The sequence below is a fragment of the Pristiophorus japonicus genome, chromosome 9 (genome assembly GCF_044704955.1).
Source record: "Pristiophorus japonicus isolate sPriJap1 chromosome 9, sPriJap1.hap1, whole genome shotgun sequence".
Taxonomy (NCBI): domain Eukaryota; kingdom Metazoa; phylum Chordata; class Chondrichthyes; family Pristiophoridae; genus Pristiophorus; species Pristiophorus japonicus.
Genome location: NC_091985.1, coordinates 212,347,364 through 212,372,007, shown reverse-complemented (window position 1 = coordinate 212,372,007; position 24,644 = coordinate 212,347,364). Strand labels below are relative to the sequence as shown.

The 24,644-nt window shown below is 47.1% G+C and overlaps 1 protein-coding gene across 1 annotated transcript in view; it reads right to left on the bottom strand.

Moving 5' to 3' along the window:
- The window catches only part of LOC139274112 (uncharacterized), a 438,299-nt gene that overhangs the window by 371,031 nt on the left and 42,624 nt on the right, over nucleotides 1-24,644 (bottom strand). Inside the window, 4 exon segments of the mRNA XM_070891155.1 lie at nucleotides 456-500; nucleotides 750-1,139; nucleotides 13,125-13,367; nucleotides 22,228-22,898. Coding sequence (XP_070747256.1) covers nucleotides 456-500; nucleotides 750-1,139; nucleotides 13,125-13,367; nucleotides 22,228-22,898 — 1,349 coding nt within the window.

Below are 24,644 nucleotides of genomic sequence, written 5' to 3'. Positions count from 1 at the left end.
TTTGTGTTTAGTGATCCTGGGCATGTTACCGAGACCGTCCCTGGATACCAAGGCAAGGAGAGGCACTCTGGAAGGTAGGGGGAGCTGGGACTTGTCCATGAGAGTAACAAACAGGTTTGAGAACTGAAATAACCTAGAATTAGAAAGGAGAAAAGGCCCAAAATGGAGCAGTCAGTAACAGGACATCAATTAGTCTCCTCTTATCTTGGAACATTAAATACCGACACTGTTTTATTTGAAATATCAAAATATTAAACAACAGCCCAGTTATAGGGTTATTAACATCAGCAGAAACAAACCCCAACTGTCAGAATGAACATGGTTCAGCCGGGATGTGATTAACAGCAGCAATAACAGTAGACTCCCACCCCTGCAGTCACTTGTGAACTTGCTGGTGTGTCAGCAGGATGGATGAATGAGTGAATCCCTTCCCACACTCAGAGCAGGTGAACAGCCTCTCCCCAGTGTGAATACTCTGGTGCGTTAGAAGGTTGGATGAACTAGTAAATCCCTTCTCACACTCCAAACAGGTGAACGACCTCTCCCCAGTGTGAACTCGCTGGTGTGTTAACAGGCTGCATGACTGAGTGAATCCCTTCCCATACACAGAGCAGGTGAACGGTCTCTCCCCAGTGTGAACTCGCTGGTGCTTTAGCAGATCGGATGACAAAGTGATTCCCTTCCCACACACACAGGTGAACTGTCTCTCTGTAGTGTGAGCTCCCTGGTTTGTCAGCAGGTGGGATAACTGAGTGAATCCCTTCCCACACTAAGAGCAGGTGAACGGCCTCTCCCCAGTGTGAACTCGCTTGTGTGTCAGCAGGCTGGATGACTGAGTGAATCGCTTCCCACAGACAGAGCAGGTGAATGGTCTCTCCCCAGCGTGAACTCGCTGGTGTGTCAGCAGGGTTGATGATGAAGGGAATACCTTTCCACACATGGAGCAAGTGAATGGGCTCGCCCCAGTGTGAACTTGCTGGTGTGTCAGCAGGTTGGATGACTGAGTGAAATGCTTCCCACAGTCAGAGCAGATGAACGGCCTCTCCGCAGTGTGAACTCGCTGGTGCCTCAGCAGATGGGATGACCGAGTGAATCCCTTCCCACACATGGGGCAGGTGAATGGTCTCTCCCCGGTGTGACTGCGTCGATGAGTTTCCAGCTCAGACGGGTAACTGAATCCCTTTCCACAGTCCCCACATTTCCACAGTTTCTCCATGGTGCTGGTGTCCTTGTGACTGTCCATGGTTGGATGATCAGTTGAAGCCTCGTCCACACACAGAACACGTGTAATGGTTTCTCTGCGCTGTGAATGGTCTGATGTTTTTTCAGGTTGTGTAACTGGTTAAAGCTATTTCCACAGTCAGTGCACTGGAACACTCACGCGGATGTGTGTGTCTCGGTGCTTTTCCAGTCACACCGATTTGTGAAATCTTTTCCCAAAGACAGAACAAGCAAATAATTCTCCTGCCACATTCAAAGGCCGCTGATGTTCAGGTCCTGAGGAATCAAGTGACACTGTCAGATCTTGACGTGATGTTTGGTTTCTGTTTCCAGTCTGAAAATCTCCCCTTCTAATACCCTGTAAAAGGAGATTACAGAACTCATCACTAAGTACAGAACAGACAATTCTAGTTTCTATGGAATATTCTTTCCTCTCTCGTTCCCCCAGATCTGTAAATCCCCATCCCACTCTCTCCCTCCTCCCTGTGCTGAAAGCCAAATACATTGCACGTCTCAAGACAGTTTGTCCTCCGCTCCCAGTTTTCACTACCAACTCTGGCTGGGTTCAGTTCTACACTCACTGGTTCCCCTCCCTCTCCTCCCCTGAAGGTGCTGACTCTGGCTGGGTTCAGTTCTACACTCACTGGTTCCCCTCCCTCTCCTTCCCTGAAGGTGCTGACTCTGGCAGGTTTCAGTTCTACACTCACTGGTAACCTGAAATACAACAGAAAATAATGGAAATATTTAGGCAACATCTGTAGAGATAGAAACAGAGTTAGCGTATCAGGTCACTTTCCTTTCATCAGAACTGGAAAATAGGAGCAGGGGTCGGCCCTCCGGCCCCTCGAGCCTGCTCCACCATTCAATAAGATCATGGCTGATCATCGACCTCAACTCCACTTTCCCGCCACATCTCCCTATCTCTTGATTCCCCGAGACTCCAAAAATCTATCTATCTCAGTCTTGAATATAAGTTTTAAGTAAGTGCAGAGGCAGGGAAAGAGGGGAGGAAAGACAGGAGTGATTAAATGACAAAAGGGATGATGGAGCAAGGCAAAAGGAAATGGTGATGGGACAAGAAACAAAAGATGGGTCTGGAGGAGGTGTAAATGGAGATCATTACCAACAGCTGCTGTACTAAACAATGGGAGCGGTGGTTATGGTGAAATTGTGGAACTCAATGTTGAGTCTGGAAGGTGAAATTCTGTGCCTCGAGCGTTATTAGAACAATGGAGGAGGCCGAGGTCAGAGTGGGAGTGGTCCGGAGAATTTCAATGACAAGCGATCGGAAACTCAGAGTCACGCTTGCGACTGAACGGAGGTGTTCTGCGATGCGATCACCCAATCTGCATTTGGTCTCTCCAATGTAGAGGACACTGCATCGTGAGCAGCGAATACAGTATACTAAATTCAAAGTAGTACAATAAATCGCTGTTTCACCTGGAAGGAGTGTCTGTGGCCCTGGACGGTGGGAAGGGAGGAGGTGAAAGGGCAGGTGTTGTATTTCCTATTTTAATGTAGGAAATGTGGCAGTTAATTTGTGCACAGAAAGCTCCCACAAATAGCAATGAACAGATAACGTATTTTAGTGATATTGATTGAGGGATATATATTGGCCAGGACGCCGAGGTAACTCCCCTGCTCTTCTTCAATATAGTGCCATGGGATCTTTTAAATCCACTCGAGTTGCAGCCGGGTCCTCGGTTTAACGTCGCATCACAAGAAACGACATCTGACAGTGCAGTGCTCCCCTGGAGTGCCAGCCTGGACTTTTGTGCTCAAGTCTCTGGAGTGGGATTTGAGCAGCTCTGAGAACAGGGGATCTAAATCTGGGCCCATCTGTTACAATTCTGTGGGCTGTAAACCGACTCCCCGGCACTTACCAGCACCTTCAGGAGAGATGCTGAGAAAGTCCCTGTGTGCAGAGTGAGAACAAAATCAATGAGTCAATGATTTTCTCTCCCGGTCACTGGGACCCTGAAGCCCTGCCCACTCTTTGTTGCTTTATAAATATGGACAAAAGTTCCTTTGAACCATCCCATTACATAACTATATCACATAAGATGTGAAATCAGTTATTTTCTGTATAATTTATCTTTTTTGATCAGTTTTCATAAAAATCCTCCACACATATTGCATATGACAGGGGACAAGAGAGAGCGGGAAACCAGTCTCCATTTCTCCTTCATTTACAGACCCTCCCTGGTCTGTCACCAATTCTCCTTCATTTACAGACTCTCCCTGGCCTGTCACCATTTATCCTTCATTTATAGACGCTCCCTGACCGCTCCACGTTTCTGCTTCATTTACAGGCACCCCCTGACCACTCCATGTTTCTGCTTTATTTATAGACGCTCCCTGACCACTCCATGTTTCTGCTTCATTTATAGATGCTCCCTGACCACTCCATGTTTCTGCTTCATTTACAAACGCTCCCTGACCACTCCATGTTTCTGCTTCATTTATAGATGCTCCCTGACCACTCCATGTTTCTGCTTCATTTGCAGACGCTCCCTGACCACTCCATGTTTCTGCTTCATTTACAGACGCTCCCTGACCACTCCATGTTTCTGCTTCATTTGCAGACGCTCCCTGACCACTCCATGTTTCTGCTTCATTTGCAGACACTCCCTGATGAGTCACTGCTTTGTGGATCTTTCTGTTGTGGCTTTCAACAGAAGAAACCCTGTGGGGTGGAGCAAACATTGCAATGTTTGGTAGTGAAATGGATTAGTTCAGGACAGACAGCAGGGATTATTTGAGGAAATAACACAGTGCAGTGAGAAAGGAAATGCAGTGTAGATGGATTGTCAAAAGGTGTTTGATAAGGTGACGGACAGGAGGCTTGTTGATCAAATTAAGGCTCACGGTATTAAAGGGAGTGGGACAGCGTGGAGAGGAAGTTGGGTATAAGACAGAAAACAGAATAGTGGTTAATGGATGCTCTTCAGATTGGAGAAATGTAAACAGTGGTGTCCCCCAGGGTCAGTGTTGGGACCATTGCTCTGCTCAATATAGAGAAATGATCTGGGCTTGGGTATATAGGGCACACGATCAAAATCTCCAGAGGAGACCAAAACAGGCCCATGGCCAACTGAAAGGACTGTACATAATTTCAGTGTGAATACACAGGTTAGTAAATGGGGCAGGTAGATGTCAGCTGAAATGTAACAGAGAGAAATGTGAGGTGATACATTTTGGGACAAAGAAATGTTTGGAAAAGTACATTAAATGGTAAAAATGTAAAAGCAGTAGAGAAGCAGAATAGGAAATGGGTGTTAGATTCTAGCTAATGCCTTATCCTGTTAATTAGCAAGTCCAGTGTCAGAAACTATTACCTTAGCAAATAAATATAAGATGAGCAGATTCTCTGTCCTCTACCATGCCTTATACTGACCCATCAATCAGAGTAAACATGCAAGTCCCGCGTGTCCACAGTAACTGACACGAGGTCAGCCTGCTGGATGGAACCACGGGTGCCCTGAGTTTGATCTCCGGTGTCTCCAGTCCCGACTGCCCCCTTACATCAGTCTCCCCTCACTTTTATACCCTGCAGTGATCATCTCTGGCACCGGACTCTTCTTTGTCTTCTCTGCTGGGTTTGGGCAGGAAGCGGGGAAAAGACAGCTGGAACTTCTCTAATCTGTGATTTACAAGGACACTTTCCCTGGTTCCCACCAGTTACTTTTCTTCAGTGATTTTCTCATTATCCTTAAACTCCCCTGCCTGCTGTTAGTTGTTATTTCTTATAGTTTCACAATTATAGGTATAACCATCACATTATAATCTAATCTATTGTGTCACTCACTCTGGTTTGAGCTTACATTGAGGTTACTAACAGACAAACCCTGTTCTTTCCCCTGATTTGATTACAGATTCTAACAGTGGGTTCAGTGAATGGAATGTTTTATCAGTGTTGCCATGGCGACCTGTCTGCAGCGAATCAATTGTTTGAGTTTCTAACTCAGACTAAGCTTCTCTTTCACGCTATACACATTATATCAGCCAGTTTATGTCATAGAATCCATAGAAATTTACAGCACGGAGGGAGGCCATTTCGGCCCATCGTGTCCATGCCGGCCGACCAAGAGCTATCCAGACTAATCCCACCTTTTAGCTCTAGGTTACGGCACTTCAAGTGCACATCCAAGTATTTTTAAATGTGGTGAGGGTTTGTGCCTCTACCATCTTTTCAGGCAGTGAGTTCCAGACTTCCACCAACCTTTGGGTAAATAAATTTCCCCTCATGTCTCCTCTATACCTCCATCCAATTACTTTAAATCTAGGCCCCCTGGTTGTTGACCCATCTGCCAAGGGAAACAGGTCTTTCCTATCTACTCTATCCAGGCCCCTCATAATCTTATACACCACAATCAGGTCTCCCCTCAGCCTCCTCTGTTCTAAAGAAAACAGACCTAGACTATCCAATCTTTCCTCATAGCCAAAGTTCTACAGACCAGGCAACATTCTTGTAAATCTCCTCTGCACCCTTTCCAGTGCAATCACATCTTTCCTGTAATATGGTGACCAGAACTGCAGACAGTATTCCAGCTGCAGCCTAATCAGTGTTTTTACAGTTCAAGCATAATGTCCTTGGCTCTTGTATTCCATGCCTCGACTAATAAAGGTAAGTATTCCATATGCCTTCTTAACCACCTTATCTACCTAGCCTGCTACCTTCAGGGATCTGTGGACCTGCACTCCAAGGTCCATTTGTTCCTCGACACTTTTCAATGTACCATTTAATGAGTATTCCTTTGCCTTGTTAGACCTCCCCAAAAGCATTACCTCACACTTCTCTGGATTGAATTCCATTTGTCATTGTTTTGCAGCTTTCTTCATTATCAACCACACAGCCTATTTAAGTGTCATCTGCAAACTTCTTAATCATACCCCCAACATTCAAGTCCAAGTCATTGATTATATATAGCATGAAAAGCAAGGGACCATGCACTGAGCCCTGAAGAACCCCACTGAATACAGCCTTCCAGTCACAAAAACACCCATCAACCATTACCCTTTGCTTCCTTCCTCTAAGCCAATTTTGGATCCAACTTGCCCCTTTACCTTGGATCCCATGGGATTTTACTTTCGTGACCAGTCTGCCATGTGGGACCTTATCAAAAGCTTTGCTAAAATCCATGTACACTGCATCATACGCACTGACCTCATTGACCCTTCTGGTTACCTCCTTGAAAAACTCAATCACGTTAGTCAGGCACGACCTTCCCTTAAAAAATCCATGCTGACTGTCCTTGATTAATCCATGTCTTTCCAAATGAAGATTTATTCTTTCCGTCAGGATTTTTTGCAATACTTTTCCCACCACTGAGGTTAGCTGACTGGCCTGTAATTACTTGGTCTATCCCTTTCTCCCTTTTTAAGCAAAGTTCTTGGTCGGCTGGTGCGGACACGATGGGCTGAAATGGCCTCCTTCCATGCTGTACATTTCTATGATTCTATGAAAATGTCCCGTTTATTCCTATTCTGTTTTCTGTCCATTAACCAATCCTCAATCCATGCTAATATATTACCCCCAATCCCATGAGATGTATTTTAGCCATGTTATGTTAATATCTCTAAAACCTAGAAGGGCTTCAGATACACAAACCTTTAAAAGTGGGAGGACAAGTTGATAAAGTGGTTAAAAAGCACATGGGATCCTAGGTTTATAAATAGGGATGTGGTATACAAAAGGGCAGAGGTCATGTAAACCTGTACGAATCATTGGTTAGGCTGCAGTTTGAATATTGTGTCAGGTTTTGAGGATCTTACACCAGGAAGGATGTCGAGGCCATGGAGAGGATGCAGAGAGATTCACTGAAGAGAGATTCAGGGAAGAGAGAAACATAGAAAATAGGTGCAGGAGTAGGCCATTCGGCCCTTCTAGCCTGCACCGCCATTCAATGAGTTCATGGCTGAACATGCAAATTCAGTACCCCCTTCCTGCTTTCTCGCCATACCCCTTGATCCCCCTAGTAGTAAGGACTTCATCTAACTCCCTTTTGAATATATTTAGTGAATTGGCCTCAACTACTTTCTGTGGTAGAGAATTCCACAGGTTCACCACTCTCTAGGTGAAGAAGTTTCTCCTCATCTCGGTCCTAAATGGCTTACCCCTTATCCTTAGACTGTGACCCCTGATTCTGGACTTCCCCAACATTGGGAACATTCTTCCTGCATCCAACCTGTCTAAACCCGTCAGAATTTTAAACGTTTCTATGAGATCCCCTCTCATTCTTCTGAACTCCAGTGAATACAAGCCCAGTTGATCCAGTCTTTCTTGATATGTCAGTCCCATCATCCCGGGAATCAGTCTGGTGAACCTTCGCTGCACTCCCTCAATAGCAAGAATGTCCTTCCTCAAGTTAGGAGACCAAAACTGTACACAATACTCCAGGTGTGGCCTCACCAAGGCCCTGTACAACTGTAGCAACACCTCCCTGCCCCTGTACTCAAATCCCCTCGCTATGAAGGCCAACATGCCATTTGCTTTCTTAACCGCCTGCTGTACCTGCATGCCAACCTTCAATGACTGATGTACCATGACACCCAGGTCTCGTTGCACCTCCTTTTCCTAATCTGTCACCATTCAGATAATAGTCTGTCTCTCTGTTTTTACCACCAAAGTGGATAACCTCACATTTATCCACATTATACTTCATCTGCCATGCATTTGCCTACTCACCTAACCTATCCAAGTCACTCTACAGCCTCATAGCATCCTCCTCGCAGCTCACACTGCCACCCAGCTTAGTGTCATCCGCAAATTTGGAGATACTACATTTAATCCCTTCGTCTAAATCATTAATGTACAGTGTAAACAGCTGGGGCCCCAGCACAGAACCTTGCGGTACCCCACTAGTCACTGCCTGCCATTCTGAAAAGTACCCATTTACTCCTACTCTTTGCTTCCTGTCTGACAACCAGTTCTCAATCCATGTCAGCACACTACCCCCAATCCCATGTGCTTTAACTTTGCACATTAATCTCTTGTGTTAGTTATCAGGGGAGATTGGAGAAACAGGGGCTCTTTTCATTCGAACAAAGGGGAATTGGAGATCTGAGGGAGGTGTTCAAAATTTGATCAGGTAAATGAGGAAAAACTACTTCCACCAGTCGGTGAGTCAGTAACTCGAGGACATCAAATTCAAATCATCACCAAAAGGCTCAGACCCAGGGAGGAACTATCGAGTACACTGTACAACAATGTTCGGGACACTCACTGTCCCTCCGGATCTGTGTCCGGGGAGAAACTGATGGGTTTCTCTTATCTTTGTGTTAAATTATGTTCTCATCGAGGTGACGGATGTCAGTGCTGGGGAATGGGGTATTCTGAGATCATATGGTCTGCCTGAAGCTCTCTGCAATCAGGTACAGCATGGGTTAGATACAGAGTAAAGCTCCCTCTACACGGTCCCATCAAACACTCCCAGGGCAGATACAGCACGGGTTAGATACAGAGTAAAGCTCCCTCTACACTGTCCCATCAAACACTCCCAGGGCAGGTACAGCACGGGTTAGATACAGAGTAAAGCTCCCTCTACACTGTTCCATCAAAAACTTCCAGGGGAGGTACAGCACGGGTTAGATACAGAGTAAAGCTCCCTCTACACTGTCCCATCAAAGACTTCCAGGGCAGGTACAGCACAGGTTAGATACAGAGTACAGCTCCCTCTACACTGTCCCATCAACCACTCCCAGGGCAGGTACAGCATGGGTTAGATACAGAGTAAAGTTTCCTCTACACTGTCCCATCAAACAGGGCTCAGGCAGGTTGGTTGCTAGGCACTGCAGTGATGTCATAAAACAGGCCATTCAGTGAGCTGGTCCTCTCCGTGTCCCTTTAAAGGAGGAGAGCTGGGACATCCTGTCTCAACATACATCCCCCCTGTTCATACTGAGAATCCCCGGGGAAGGCCCAAGGTCCAGAGTGTGCAACACAACCAAGGGGGAAAGAGGAGGAGAGAAGGGGAGGTAAATTAAGGAGTCGGGACTGAGGGGCACCAAGCTGAAGTTTTAGAGGAAGAGTGAGTTCAGTAGTTTAAGATCCAGGGAGAGAACAAAGCATATTGCACAAATTGCTACTATTTTACCCTTCTCTCCCTCTCCACCCCTGAAGGTGCTGACTCTGGCTGGGTTCAGTACTACACTCACTGGTTCCCCTCCTTCTCCACCCCTGAAGGTGCTGACTCTGGATAGGTTCAGTTCTACACTCTCCAATACATGACCCATGTGCCCAATGTCCATGTGTGAACCTCGACAGTGAGTGTCGACAGGCTATTCCACTGTCCTCACCTGAGGCCTCACATGTGTATTTTCCAGCAGGGTCACAGGACCCTCCTCCCAATGGCTCAGTGGGTAAAGGTAACGCCCAGTGTGACTCAATGATAGGAACAGGAGGGACCTAGGTTTAATCCTGTCTGCATATCCTCTCCTTCTAATCCCCTGTAAAAGGAGTTTACAAATGTCATCACTGTCAGAACATAGGAACAGGAAAAGGCCATTCGGCCCCTTGAGCCTGTTCCGCCATTCAATTAAATCATGGCTGATCAGCATTTTAACTCCGTCTTCCTGCCTTGATTCCATCGCCCTTAATACCCTTGCCTAAGAATAATCTATCAATCTCAGTTTTGTAATTTTCTATTATCCCCCAGCCTCAGTTTTATTGGGAACAGATTTCTAGATTTCCACTATCCTTGAAGAACATAAGAGGATAAGAAATAGGAGCAGGAGTGGGCCATGCGGTCCCTCGAGCCTGCTCCGCCATTCAATAAGATCAAGGCTTAAACGGAGTGCACTTAAACAGAATAGTTTATTTGGGAACTTGGAAAGAGTGGGAATTTGGAGAAGAGGGGGAAGGAGTTGCAGCTTTTTGCCCACACTGTTTGTAGTGCTTTGTGTTACAGGTAGATATTTAATGTCATTATCCATTACTCAATGCAGATCAAGTAAGAAGTCAAAGAACTAAACTGTAAAATAAGTTACTTAAATACAAATGTAATAACATTTAATTAAATAGAACACGGTGATATAGGGCTGGCAGTGCAGGCCGGTGTGTCACAAATGCAGCATGTGGGAGTTTGTGGAGAGCATTGTGATCCCGGACAAACACCTTTGCAGTAAGTGCCTGCGTCCTGAGGAGCTTCAGCTCAGAGTTGTTGAGCTGGAGTCTGAGGTGCAGACATTGTGGGGCATCAGGGAGGGGGAGAGTTACCTGGACACTTTGAAAGGGAATGTAGTTGTGGTGGGGGACAGTATAGTCAGAGGGATAGATACTGTTCTCTGCAGACGTGACCGGGAGTTTCGAAGGTTGTGTTGCCTGCCCGGTGCCGGGGTTAAAGAATCTCCTCACGGCTGGAGAAGAACTTGGAGTGAGAAGGGGAGGATCCAGTTGTCGTGGTCCATGTAGGAACCAATAACATAGGTAGAACTAGGAATGAGGTTCTGCTGAAGGGGTTTGAGGAGTTGGGATCGAAATTAAAAAGCAGAACCTCAAAGGTAATAATCTCTGGATTGTTACATGAGGCATGCAGCAATTGGTACAGGGATAAGCAGATTGGGAAATTAAAAGTGTGAGTCAAAGAGTGATGTGGGAGGCAAGGGTTTTGCTTCATGGACACTGGCACCAGTACTAGGGAAAGACGGAGCTGTTCCATTGGGACAGGCTCCACTTAAAACGGGCTTGAGGCTAGAACCAGGGTCAAAGTCCGAGGTCCCATGGAGGGACAAAGCCGGCGTAAGCAGGATGGGGCCAGCACAGAGCATCGATGAACCGCTGTCCAAATTCAGAGACAGGTGTAGCAGGCGAGTGAAGTCCAGAGGCTATTTGAGGGGCAGAGAGTTCGAGGAGGGAGGTTGTTGCCATAGGAATCAGAGTCGGTGGCGGGAAAGGAAGCTGATGGCGAAATAGATGCAAGTTGGAGGTCACTGTAGATCAAAGCGGCGGAGAAAAAGTAAAATCACAAGCCAGCGCAGCAAAGCTGGAAACTGGTCGAACGAGTCACCAGACAGCGAGTGAAACAGTAGGTGTTAGTTATAGGCCAACAGCGCTGAAATACTACTGGAACCAGTTCAGTACACACGGCTGCAGTTTCAATTATTTAAAACTTTTTTTTGAGCAGCAGAGATAGAGACACAGCAGGTAAATCTTACAGTGCAATCCAGTGTAGTCCAGTGCAGACACGTAGTCTAGACTGAAGCCCAGCAGTTCGGAAACCGATGTGAGAAATGAATTCAGCAGCTGAAGACATTGAAGCGACTCAATAGCAGAGCAGAGACACAGCCGCTGAGTCACACAGTGTGGTCAGTAGAACAGCGTAGTCCTGTTGACGAGGAATCCAGGTGATGGAATCAAGTTTTAGCAGAGTTCCGGCAGGTGAATGAGCTCAGTGAGAACAGAGACACGCTGGGTCGGGGGATGGGCGGCAGACTCAGCAGGGACAGCTTTAAACCTGTAGTTTGGCCTGAAATGCCTTCACCATCAGAGCCAGGGTATCTTAAGCAACGGAAGAAATGTGATTGAGGGAAGAAAGGGCAAAGGATGGCCAAGGATACCGTTGAAGAGAAGAGCAGCTCAGTAAGGAGCTATCAGCCCAGGAGACATATTGAATCCAATATTAACCAATCACAGTCACTGACATCAATCTCCTCCTGTCTGATATAAACTAATCATAGTCACTGACACCAATCTCCTCCTGTCTGATATAAACCATCATCATCATCATAGGCAGTCCCTCTAAACGAGGATGACTTGCTTTACGTCAAAAAAGGGATGAGTTCTCAGGTGTTTCAATGAAGGACCTAATATTCCGGATCCCGAACTACATACTGAAGGGTGGAAGGTGCCTGTGCGTGGATTTTTTTAACGTGTGGTGACCGTTGCACACCAGCCACCACACGGACTTGACAGAGGTAGGTCTTGGTCCAGTGGCAAGGATTAACCAAGATGACTGGAGACCAGCTCTGCTGCACGGACCTAGTGCGCACCCATACCGTAATGTAGGCTGGCTCATGCTGCCCCTGAACTCGTGCTTCTCCTGGGCCCCGGCCACGTCCCTCTACGAACTCTCGCCGCTCCTTCGCCCTGACCTCACCGCCCCAGCTGTACCTGCCCGCACTCCAATCAGTGACCTGGATTTGGGTGATGTCAAATCCAGTTGCCCTCTTCACAGCCATAGCCTTCCTGCAGCAGCACACAATGCTCCCTCTAATGGCCCCGCCTGCTGATGGTCTTACAGGCTGGGACCGCGCCGGGTCGTCGCACGTTGCTCCCTCTAATGGCCCCGGCCCGCAAGACCATCAACAGGCTGGGGCCACCAGAGGGAGCAACGTGCAGTGGCCTGGCCCAGAAATCGGCGTGGTCCTGGCCTGCAAGACAATCAGCAGGAGTAGAGATACAGCAGAACCATTGAGAGCAGATTGAAACCTCCGCGACAGTCACGGCCCCAAGGTACAATCTGCGCTGCCCACGAGAGAAAAAATATGGGACACCCCAGCTTTAAAATATACCACCATTAAATCTATAACTATGCTGCTGCCATGCCACTCGCTTACCCTTTACAATAGGAATCCTGTGGGGGAACTGATGAGATGATATAAACCAATCCCACAGTCACTGACACCAATCTCCTCCTGTCTGATATAAACCAACCCCACAGTCACTGACACCAATCTCCTCCTGTCTGATATAAACCAACCCCACAGTCACTGACACCAATCTCCTCCTGTCTGATATCAACCAATTCCACAGTCACTGACACCAATCTCCTCCTGTCTGATATAAACCAACCCCATAGGCCCAGAAAGTTTAAACTCAGCCCGTTACTTGGTCTGGACTTGTCTTCATTCCCGTGCCGAGGAGATTGCTGTGATTAACAGCAGATTCCAACCCCTGCGGCCACTTGTGAACTCGCTGGTGTCTCAGCAGGTCGGATAACTGAGTGAATCCCTTCCCACACACAGAGCAGGTGAACGGCCTCTCCCCTGTGTGAACTCGCTGGTATCTCAGCAGGTCGAATAACTGAGTGACTCCCTTCCCACACATGGAGCAGGTGAACGGCCTCTCCCCGGTGTGAACTCGCTGGTGTCTCAGCAGGTCAGATGACTGAGTGACTCCCTTCCCACACACAGAACAGGTGAACGGCCTCTCCCCAGTGTGAACTTGCTGGTGTCTCAGCAGGTCGGATGAATGAGTGACTCCCTTCCCACTCACAGAGCAGGTGAATGGCCTCTCACCAGTGTGAACTCGCTGGTGTCTCAGCAGGTCGGATAACTGAGTGACTCCCTTCCCACACACAGAGCAGGTGAACGGCCTCTCCCTGGTGTGATTGCGTCGATGAGCTTCCATCCAGGAGGGGGATCTGAATCCCTTCCCACAGTCCCCACATTTCCACAGTTTCTCCATGGTGCGGGTGTCCTTGTGACTCTCCAGGCTGAATGATCAGTTGAAGCCTCGTCCACACACAGAACACATGTACGGTTTCTCCCCACTGTGAATGGTGCGATTTTTTTCAGGCTGTATAACTGGTTAAAGCTCTTTCCACAGTCAGTGCACTGGAACACTCTCACTCGATTGTGTGTCTCGGTGCTTTTCCAGTCACACTGATGTTTGAAATCTTTTCCCATAGACAGAACAGAGAAACATTTCTCCTTCCACATTCAAAGGCTGATGATATTCGAGTCCTGAGGAATCGAATGACTACATCAGATCTTGACGTGATGTTTCATTTGAGTTTCCTGTCTGCAAATCTCACCTTCTAATACCCTGGAAAAGGAGATTTCAAAACTCATCACTGTAAGTATAGGACAGAAATTCAGAATAGGCATATGTAGTTTCCATGGAACATTCTTTCCTTTCTTGTTCCCCTAAAGCTGTAAATCCCTGTCCCACACATTGTCCCTCCTGCTGTGCTGAAATTCAAGCACATCGCACATCTCTAGACTGTTTCTCCTCCACTCCCAGTTTTCACTACCAATTCTGGCTGGATTCAGTTCTACACTCACTGGTTCCCCTCCCTCTCCTCCCCTGAAGGTGCTGACTCGGGCTGGATTCAGTTCTACACTCACTGGTTTCCCTCCCTCTCCTCTCCTGAAGGTGCTGGTTCTGGCTGGGTTCAGTTCTACACTCACTGGTTCCCCTCCCTCTCCTCTCCTGAAGGTGCTGGCTTAGGCTGGGTTCAGTTCTACACTCACTGGTTTCTCTCCACTATGTGACCCATGTGCCCAATCTCCATGTGGCACAATGTAGTCTAAATAGCAGGATCCCGTCCAATTCTGGGGCAGCCAAGGGTAGGTCTTGTGACCACACACCCAATAGGTGCCATTATAGGCAATGAATGTTAGCTGTTTCTTTGTCAGCAACACTCCGGGGCCTGTCCAGGCTTTTCCATCTGTTTTATTCAGAATCCCCGTTATGTTAAGAATTCCCACATCGGCCCAGTTTGGACAGTTCTGTGGCTTGATTACATTATAATTCCGGGAGCAGTTACTATACCCCATATTTTGGCCTCCTTTGATGTTTCTAATCAGATGGACCGATTCCCCCGGTCTTCCTACCCATGTTGTATTAGTGATAACAAAAAATGGGGGCCGTTTAGAATTATTGTAGCCTTGTTGGTACCCCCCTTCAAGGTTAGCCAGATTGTAACCTGCTGACTTCCATTTACGTGCCCAGTTTTCCGTATCCTGAAACGCATTGCCTGTTTTGTTTTGATTAATTATCCACTCAGGTAAATCAATAGTTCCTGGCAGTGACATGGGTCTTCCTGTTATAATTTTAAAAGGGCTTAGAACGGTAGTTCTATTTGGGGTTACCCTAATGCTACATAGCACTATTGGTAGTGCCTAAGGCCATGATGTTCCTTCTTGGTGATATTTGGCAAGCCGTTGTTTCAGAGTTCGATTCATTCGCTCTACTTGTCCTGATGATTGTGGGTGATAAGGATAGTGTAAATCCCACGTAATGTTCAGTAACCTACAGACTTCTTGGCAGACAGCACCTGTGAAGTGGGTTCCCTGATCTGAGTCAATGCTACTCGGGACTCCCCACCCGAGAATGTAATCCTTACACAAGATCTTTGTAGTGTGATTGGCTGTGGCTCTTTTAGTTGGGACAGCTTCTACACATCTAGAGAATCTGTCGACCATAACAAGAATGTTAGTGTATCCTTGGCATGGAGAGAGAGATATATAATCGACCTGCAGATGCTGGAATGGTCCGACAGGGGCAAGGGGCCTCAGTTGGGGCATTACCATGATGGGTCCATAATTGTTTTTCTGCTACCAGCTGGGCGTGTTTTTTAAATCCCCGACCCCACCAGCTTTTCTGGAACTGTACCATCATCTGTTATGAGGCCAAGTGTCCCCACGAGTGGATCTGTTGGGCTAAAAAAGACATAAGGGCTTGTGGCGCGACTGGCTTGTCGGTAACTCTTTGTCTCCAGACACCATCTTGGCTTAGCTTAATTCCTGCCTCAATCCATGTCCATTTTTCCTCAGGAGCACTCGCCTTGCATTGTTTGAAGGTCTCGTGTCAGAGTCCTGAGTGCTTTTAATCTGCACATCTGTGTTGGTTCTTCTGGGGGAGCGCCCTGTGAGGTGGCATCTTTAGCTGCCTGGTTGGCTAGGGCATTTCCCTGTGCTTCCGTGGTATTTTCCTTGGTATGGGCCTTACACTTCAGGATGGACACTTCCTGAGGTAATTGTATGGCCTCTAGTAAGTCTCGGACTTCTTTTCCATTTCGGATAGGTGTACCAGCAGCAGCGAGGAATCCTCTTTTCTGCCCTAACAGACCGAAGTCGTGAGCGACTCCAAAAGCATAACACAAATCTGTGTAGACATTAGCTGTCTGTCCTTCTGCTATTCGACATGCTTCTGACAGGGCCAGTAACTCAGCCTGTTGTGCTGACGTTCCTGAGGGTAAACATCCTTTTGCCACTACCTCATAAGGTTGTAACTGCACATCCTGTTTTTCTGGTACCATTGTCAACAAAGGAGGAACCATCTGTAAACAGGATGAGGTCTGGGTTGTGTAGAGGCTGCTCTGCTGCTAAGACTACTTCTTCTGTTTCTTTTAAAATCTCCACGCAGTGATGCTCTCCACATTCTCCCCCCTCTTGCTCCCACGATTCTGACATCGGGAGCATAGTTGTGGGATTAACTGGGCTGGCCCGGACGATAGAGATTAGGAGCTTCCAAAACTGCTGTCCAGCGAGTCCATCTAGCTGCTGTCACCTGAGACATTCTATTCATAGACAGCAAAGCGTATACGGTGTGGGGACACTTGACAATTAGCTTTTGGTCGAGGACTAGACCCGCAGTGATCATTACCGCTCGACATGTAGCTTCCATGGCCCTTAGGCAACTTCCCCATCCGAGGGCTACCGCATCCAGTTTTACTGAATAATAGCCAATAGGTCTTTGCCGATCCCCATGTTCTTGTGTCAGTATAGCTGTCATGTATCCTTCTTTCTCATGGACAAACAGGGTAAATGGCTTACCACTGTCGGGGATTCCCAGAGCCGTGCTGAACACAAGGCCTTTTTCAAACTCAGGAAGGCCTCTTGCTGTTCCTTAGTGAGGGTGATGGCTTCTTTAGACGTACATTTCCCTTTTAAGATATCATTCAATGGCTGAGCAAGCTTTGTGAAGGAGTCAATCCAATTTCTGTTAAAGTTACACGATCCCAAAAAGGACCTTAGTTCCTGAATAGTGGTGGGTTTTTTAGCAGCCCGAATGGCTGCAGTTCTATACTGGGTAAGTTTTCTCTTTCCTTGTGAAATCTTTTGTCCCAGGTATACAACCTCTTCTTGGGATATTTGTGCTTTGTCGATGCTGGCTTTATGTCCTTTCAGCCAAAGGTGGTCCAGCAGAGTTCGTAGATCTTGTTCATGCTGTTCTTCCGTGTTTGAAGCTAGCTGGATATCGTCTACATATTGGATGACTATGGATGACAGGGGAGGTAATTCTTGCAAATAGCTTTGTAAAGCCACGTGGAATACCGTAGGACTGTTGTGGAAACCCTGCGGTAATCGGGTCCAAGTATACTGTTGTCCTTGGACAGTGAAAGCAAACCACTGTCGAACCTCTGGTGCCAGAGGCACCGACCAAAATCCATTGGGCATATCTATAACCGAGAAATATTTATGTTCCGGTTTGAGGGCATTAAAAATGGTGGAGGGATCTGCAACCAAAGGAGCTTTTTGATCAATACACTGGTTAGCTTTCCTATAATCGACAGTCAAACGCCAAGTTTCATTAGATTTCTGTACCGGCCACACGGGGCTATTGGAGGAGCTATGCGTTTTAATAAGCACCCCTTGTTTCCTCCAATTGCTGAAGAACAGGTAGGATTCCCGCAATGGCAGTTGGACTGATGGAATACTGTTTAGTGCATGGAGGCTTGGTCCCTGTAAATGACGCAGGTTCCATCTGGAGTAGGCTACAATCGTTATTATCTTTAGCCCATATCGGGTGTTCCTTCAATTTGTCTTTCTTCAAAGTTCTAATTGACCATGTCACCCAACCATCCTCGAAATGCAACGATGAATCTACTTGGATTAGAACGTCCATTCCCAAAAGGGGTTGATCTACTGGGCCTATCCAGACCGGCGTGGTTAGTTCATGTGGACCCAGCCCTATAAGTACCGGTGTTGTCCTTTTAATTTCCATTTTATGGCCCCCAACTCCATAGGCTGTACGTGCCCTACCATCCAACAGCAAAAAGTCTCCATGTTGTAGGGGTAAGCTTGTTAATTCCACCAGTGTCTAAAAGACAGTCCACATCCTTATCGCCCACCCTCACAGTTATATATAGCCCATCTCTCCTCTGTTGTATTAGTGCGAGGAGGGGGACCAGGGCGGGCTCTAATCGTTTTTTGCTAATCCAAATAACTCTTTCTGTTGTTGTATTGTCAGTCGCTTAAATGCTTCTATGAGGTCGTTATCTTGTGACAAGCCTGGTTTGTTGGCTGAATTGTATCCCTGGCTGCGTCCTCTTCCCCGGCCATGACCTTGCTGTTTCGCCCTGCACGTCTTGGCCCAGTGATCTTCTTTCCCACATTAATGATATTTTCCGGGTAATTTTCCTAATAACTGTTTATCGGAATCCTGGGATTTCCATCCCATAGCCTGCACAGCTCGGACTTTAGCTCTCATATCCCTGTCTAATTGGTTACATCGATCCACCAACGCTACAAAGGTAGTTCCTCTACCTTCCCAGTCCAGTAACACTACCTTAAGCATTTTGGACAGTTCTGGCTTTCAACCTGCCACGAAAGCTGCTTTCAGGGGTCCAAACAATCCATTTCCTCATACGTATTATTCATACCCGAATGTTCTAGCCACGTGCATCTAAACCGCTCGTCATACTCCAGGACCTCCTTTGTTTCTTTCTGTTGGCAGGCTGCAATTTTCCCCCAGTCTGTCTTAGCTGGACTGAAGGCTTGCAGCCAATGTTTAATCGCATCCCACCCTGCGTCTAATTCTTGTTCATCCCGCCCCAAAGCTTCTTCTACCTTGTCGTACAATTTTCTTCATTGTGTTTTTGGCACCATTATGGTCAAAATTTGCACTCCGCCCCAGGGATGAAGTTGCTATATATTTCTTAAGCGGTCCAATTGGTCCCATGTTTTCACTCCCCCTTTCTTTGGATTGGGCAATTCCTTGGACCATTTATCAATTTTCTCTGGGTCTGCCGGATCATGAACTAAGTGTTTTTCATACAGCCTTTTCTTCATTTTTTTGGTTCCGCCCTCATCCGCAGTTTCTTCTGATTTGACTACAACTTGTCTTTTTTTAAACGGGGCAAAGCGCACCCCTAATTCTTCATCCTCCGACCCTGTATCGTCGGAAGACTCAGAATCCGTATCTATTCCTTGGTCGTGTCTTCGGGTTTGCGCTTTTAATTTATCCAAACATGGGTACCCTGGGAATTGACCGATACATTTCCCTTTTCCTATTACTGTCTCTTGACCTAATGATTTTTTCCATTCTTTAATTTCACCTTTAAGATCTTTAACTTCCACTTCCAACTTTTCAAGTCTCGGTTGTTCACAAACTGCTTGCAATTGAACTGGTCAGGGCCCTATCATGTTGGGACAGCATCATAATCTCATTCCGCTGTTGGATCTGTCCCATAACGGCTAGGGACCATCTGGTTCGTTCTTTATTTTTCATACAGGTCGTTTTTCCCAAGACCCTTTTGATCTCATCCAAGGACCATTGTCCTTTGGAGGTACCGTACTTTCATTCGATCTTAATACAGGTTTTGGATGAGTCGAATTGTTGCTCTATGTATTCTTTCAACTGTTCGAAGATTTCGTCTATCGAAACCTCAGGTGGTGCCCGCCCGCCTTTAACAGTTGTAGGCAATTCTTTGCTCTTATCTTCTGCTGCCATAGTACTAATTTCTTTACTGGAGTCGCAAGTCGTAGGCTTTCCAGCCGATCAGTGGGTCGGTGATGAATTAACTAACACACCACCGAAGTTTAAACGTCTACGGGACCTCGAGCTGATTACCAACTGGAGGGTTCACAAACCGGAGGCTTTCGGAATCGCGTAGAAGGGGAGGTGAATTTAGACAATTGACCGAGGATTTTTATAAAGTGGAGTCCTTACCTCAGTATGTAGGTCCGATGTCCAAAATTCAGTTTCTTCCCTCAGCGATTCTGTTCGTGACGCCAAAATTGTTAGATCTCTTAATTTTCAATGAGATGCGAAATCCGCTTGTAGATTAAAAATAACTTTATTCCAGCTATAGCAACAGAGTTCTTGCTGAGTTACATCTCTTTATTACACTGCAACACATGGCAAAAAATGTCTGTACTTATCCTGGATCAATTTACAATTGTGAGCTCACCCCCTTTGACCTTATTGGCTCAATTGATCCAGCAGTCTGTGTTGTTAGCCCATAATTGGCTCTCTGCCCAAAGTCCTGAAATGTCAAGTTGATTTATGGCTCAATGCAATGTGCTGGCTCTCACGTAGGCAGGGGTCTGTGACTGGGGTCTGTGTTTTCTCAACTTTGCAGCATGCTTGAATTTTCTATCAAAGAGCATAAGAAACAGGGACAGTAGTAGATCATACGGCCCCTCTAGCCTGCCGCGCCATTCAATAAGATCAAGGTTGATCTTGTACTTCAACTCCACATTCCCCGTATCCCTGGATTCCTTTAGTGACCAAACATCTATCGATCTCAGCCCTGAATATACTCAACGACTGAGCATCCACAGCTCTTTGGGGCAGAAAATTCCAAAGATTCACAACCCTTTGAGTGAAGACATTTCTCCTCAACTCAGTCCTAAATGGCCGTCCGTTATCCTGAGACTATGACCCCTAGTTCTAGACTCTCCAGACAAGAGAAACAGCCAATCAGCATTTGTGTGAGGAAGTGCTTCCTGACATTAGCCCTGAATGGCCGAGCTCTGATTTGAAGGTTGTGTCCCCTTGTTGTGGACTCCCTCACCAGAGGAAATAGTTTCTCTCCATCCACCCCATCAACTCCTTTAATCATCTTAAACACCTCAATTACATCACCCCTTAATCTTCTATATTTCTCATAATTTACAAACTTCATCACTGTAAGTACAGGATCATAGAATCACTGAAGTTTACAGCATTGAAGGAGACCATTCAGCCCATCGTGTCTGTGCCGGCCGACAAAGAGCTATCCAGCCTAATCCCACTTTTCAGCTCTTGGTCCGTGGCCTTGTAGGTCACGGCACTTCAAGTGCACATCCAAGTTCGTTTTAAATGCTACCAGCCTTTCAGGTAGTGCGTTCCAGACCCCCACCATCCTCTGGGTGAAGAGATTTCCCCTCTAAACATCCTACCACTTTATAATCTATGCCCTCTGGTTGTTGACCCTCTGCTAAGGGAAATAGGTCCTTCCTATCCACTCTATCTAGGCCCCTCATAATTTTATACATCTCAATTAGGCCTCCCCTCAGCCTCCTCTATTCCACAAAAAAACAACCACAGCCTATCCCATCTTTCCTCATAGCTAAATTCTCTAGTCCAGGTAACATCCTCCTAAATCTCCTCTGTTCCCTCTCTAGTGCAATGACATCTTTCTTGTAATGTGGTGACCAGAACTGCATACAGTACTCTCGCTGTGACCTAACTAGTGTTTTATACAGTTCAAGCATAACCTCCCTACTCTTGTATTCTGTGCCGTGGCTAATAAAGGCAAGTATTCTGCATGCCTTCTTAACCACCTTATCTACTTCATGCTACCTTCAGAGATATGTGGACATGCCCTCTAAGGTCCCTTTGTTCTTCTACACTTCTCATTGTCCTACCATTTATTGTGTATTCCCTTGCCTTGTTAGCCCTCCCCAAATGCATTATCTCACACTTCTCCGGATTGAGTTCCATTTGCCACTGTTCTGTCCACCTGACCAGTCCATTGATATCTTCCTGCAGTCTATAGCTTTCTTTTTCACTATCAACCACACAGTCAACTTTTGTATCATCTTCCTTGCATTGAAGTATATACTATTTAGCATTGCCAAACCATGGAAGAGAGCGGCTGGGACACATTTCTGACACAGCTCAAGATTAACCCGCATGGCGACTTTGTTGTCGGTGATGATAGACGAGAAAGACCAAAGTGCCGTTTGGCCCTCTCAGTGTGGCCCTGAAGGACTGTGTCCAGGCTGAAGTTCTGTTCCCACCGTACAATCCTCCCCCCAGATTGTCCTCTCTGAGTTCGCCAGGTGATGCTAAACACTCAGGTGGGAAAGACAAAAATCCATAGCAATGTGTGAAAAGCAAAGCTGATTTATTTCCCATTCATCCAGAATATTAAACTCCAGCCCAGTTATAGGAGTTATCAGCAGAAAAAAAAAACAACTGTCAGAATGAACATGGTTCAGTCCGGGATGTGATTAACAGCAGCAAGAACAGCAGAATCCCACCTCTGCAGTCACTTGTGAACTCGCTGGTGTTTCAGCAGGATCGAAGACTGAGTGAATCCCTTCCCATACTCTGAGCAGGTGAACGGCCTCTCCCCAGTGTGAATGCGCTGGTGTTCAGTGAGGAAGGATGACCGAGTGAATCCCTTCCCACACTCTGAGCAGGTGAACGGCCTCTCCTCAGTGTGAGTGCGCTGGTGTCTCAGAAGTTCGGATGACTGAACGAATCCCTTCCCACACTCGGAGCAGGTGAACAGCCTCTCTGCAGTGTGAACTCGCTGGTGTCTCAGAAGGTCGGATGACAGAATGAATCCCTTCCCACACACGGAGCACCTGAACGGTCTCTCCCCAGTGTGAGCACATTGATGGCAGCTCAGTTCCGCTGAACTTTTATAGCACTTCCTGCAGTCCGGGCATTTAAAAGGTCTCTCGTCAGTGTGAATACGCTGGTGTCTCAGAAGGTTGGATGACTGAGTGAATCCCATCTCACACTCAGAGCAGGTGAACGGCCTCTCCCCACTGTGAACTCGCTGGTGTCTCAGCAGGCTGCCTGACCGACTGAATCCTTTCCCACACACAGAGCAGGTGAACGGCCTCTCCCCAGTGTGAGTGCGCTGGTGTATAGCGAGTTTAGATGATCGACTGAACCCAGTCCCACAGTGAGAGCACCTGAATGGGCTCTCCCCACTGTGAACACGTTGATGGTACGTCAGTTCCCCGGAATGTTTATAGCTCTTCCCACAGTCCGGGCACCAAAAAGTCTCTCGTCAGTGTGAACTCGCTGGTGTCTCAGAAGGTGGGATGAACGAGCAAATCCCTTCCCACACTCGGAGCAGGTGAACGGCCTCTCCCCGTTTGTGTCTCAATAGGCCAGAGATTTGGCTGAAGTCTTGTCCACACAAAGAACATGTGTACACTTTCTCCCCACTGTCAACGGTGCTTTTTGCTTCCATATTGAGAGGCCAATGATATTCGGGTCCCGACGACTCGAGTGACGCTGTCAGATCTTGATGCGGTCTGCGATTTGAGTTTCCCGTCTGCAAATCCTCCCCTTCTAATACCCTGTAAAATTAATTTGAAACAGTAAAAAGGGAGTGTGAGAGAGAAAACAAAGAGGCAGATTAGTAATTTGAACTTAATGAGCCTGCTAATTTGTGGGGCTGGCACTAGAACAAAGTGACCATGAAAGCGATCGAATTGTCGTAAAAACCCAACTGGTTCACTAATGTCTGATTCTGGCTGGGTTCAGTTCTACACTCACTGGTTCCCCTCCCCTGAAGGTGCTGACTCTGGCTGGGTTCAGTTCTACACTCACCAGTTTCTTTCCAATATGTGACCCATGTGCCCAATGTCCACATGTGAACCACGACAATGAGTGTCGACAAGCTATTCCCCTGTCCTCACCTGAGGCCTCACACGTGCATTTTCCAGCAGGGTCACTGGAGCCTCCTCCCAATGGCTCAGTGGGTAAAGGCACCGACCAGTGTGACTGAGTCACATTAACAGGAGGGGTCCAGGTTTAATCCCCTCGACGTATCCTCCCCTTCTAAACCCCTGTAAAAGCTGTTTACAAAAGTCGTCACTGTAAGTAGGAACATAGGGCCCAAGTTTCCACATGATTTGCGCCTGATTTTTAGGAGCAACTGGTGGAGAACGGACTATCTTAGAAATCGCAATTCTCCACATTTTTTTTTCTGCAGTTCTAGTCAGGTAGAACAGTTCTACTTTGGAACAGAATTTTTTCTTCAAAAGGGGGCATGTCCGGCCACTGACGCCGAATTTGAAAGTTTCCACAGTGAAAACGTACTCCAAACTAAAGTAGAATGGAGCAAGTAAAGATTTTTGTAGAACTGAAAAAACCTGTTCTACACATTAAAAAATCAGGCGCAGGTTACAAATTAGGCGTCCAGAACGAGGTGGGGGGGGGGGGGGAAGGGAAGTCATTAAATTCTATAATAAATCCTTATTTATACTTCTACAAATATTATACAAATAAATCCAACCTGAATAAACATTTATAAGCAAAGAAAAGATTAAATAAACCATCTTCCTACCTGTGTGAAAGTGCTTCAGCAGGCCTTTCGGGACCGAAGGCTGAACGGGCCGGCCCGAGACTTCGGGCAGGGCCCGTCCCCAGCACCAAATTTACAGATAGGTGGCGTTGGGTTGGGTCGGGTCGGGAAGGTTCGGTTCGGGTCGGGGGACGGGGGGAGGGAGAGAGAGAGAGAGGGAGGGATAGAGGGAGGAGGGGGGGAGGGAGAGAGAGAGAGAGAGAGAGAGGGGGAGGGAGGGAGGGAGGGAGGGAGGGAGGGAGGGAGGGAGGGAGGGAGGGAGGGAGGGAGAGAGAGAGAGAGAGAGAGAGAGAGGGAGGGAGAGAGGGAGGTCAGGTCGGATCCAGTCCGGGAGCGGGAGTCGGGTCGGGTCCAGTAGGGGGGGCGGGGAGCGGGAACAGGAGGTCGGGTCGGGTCCAGTCGGGGAGGTGGGGAGCGGGAACAGGAGCGCGGGTC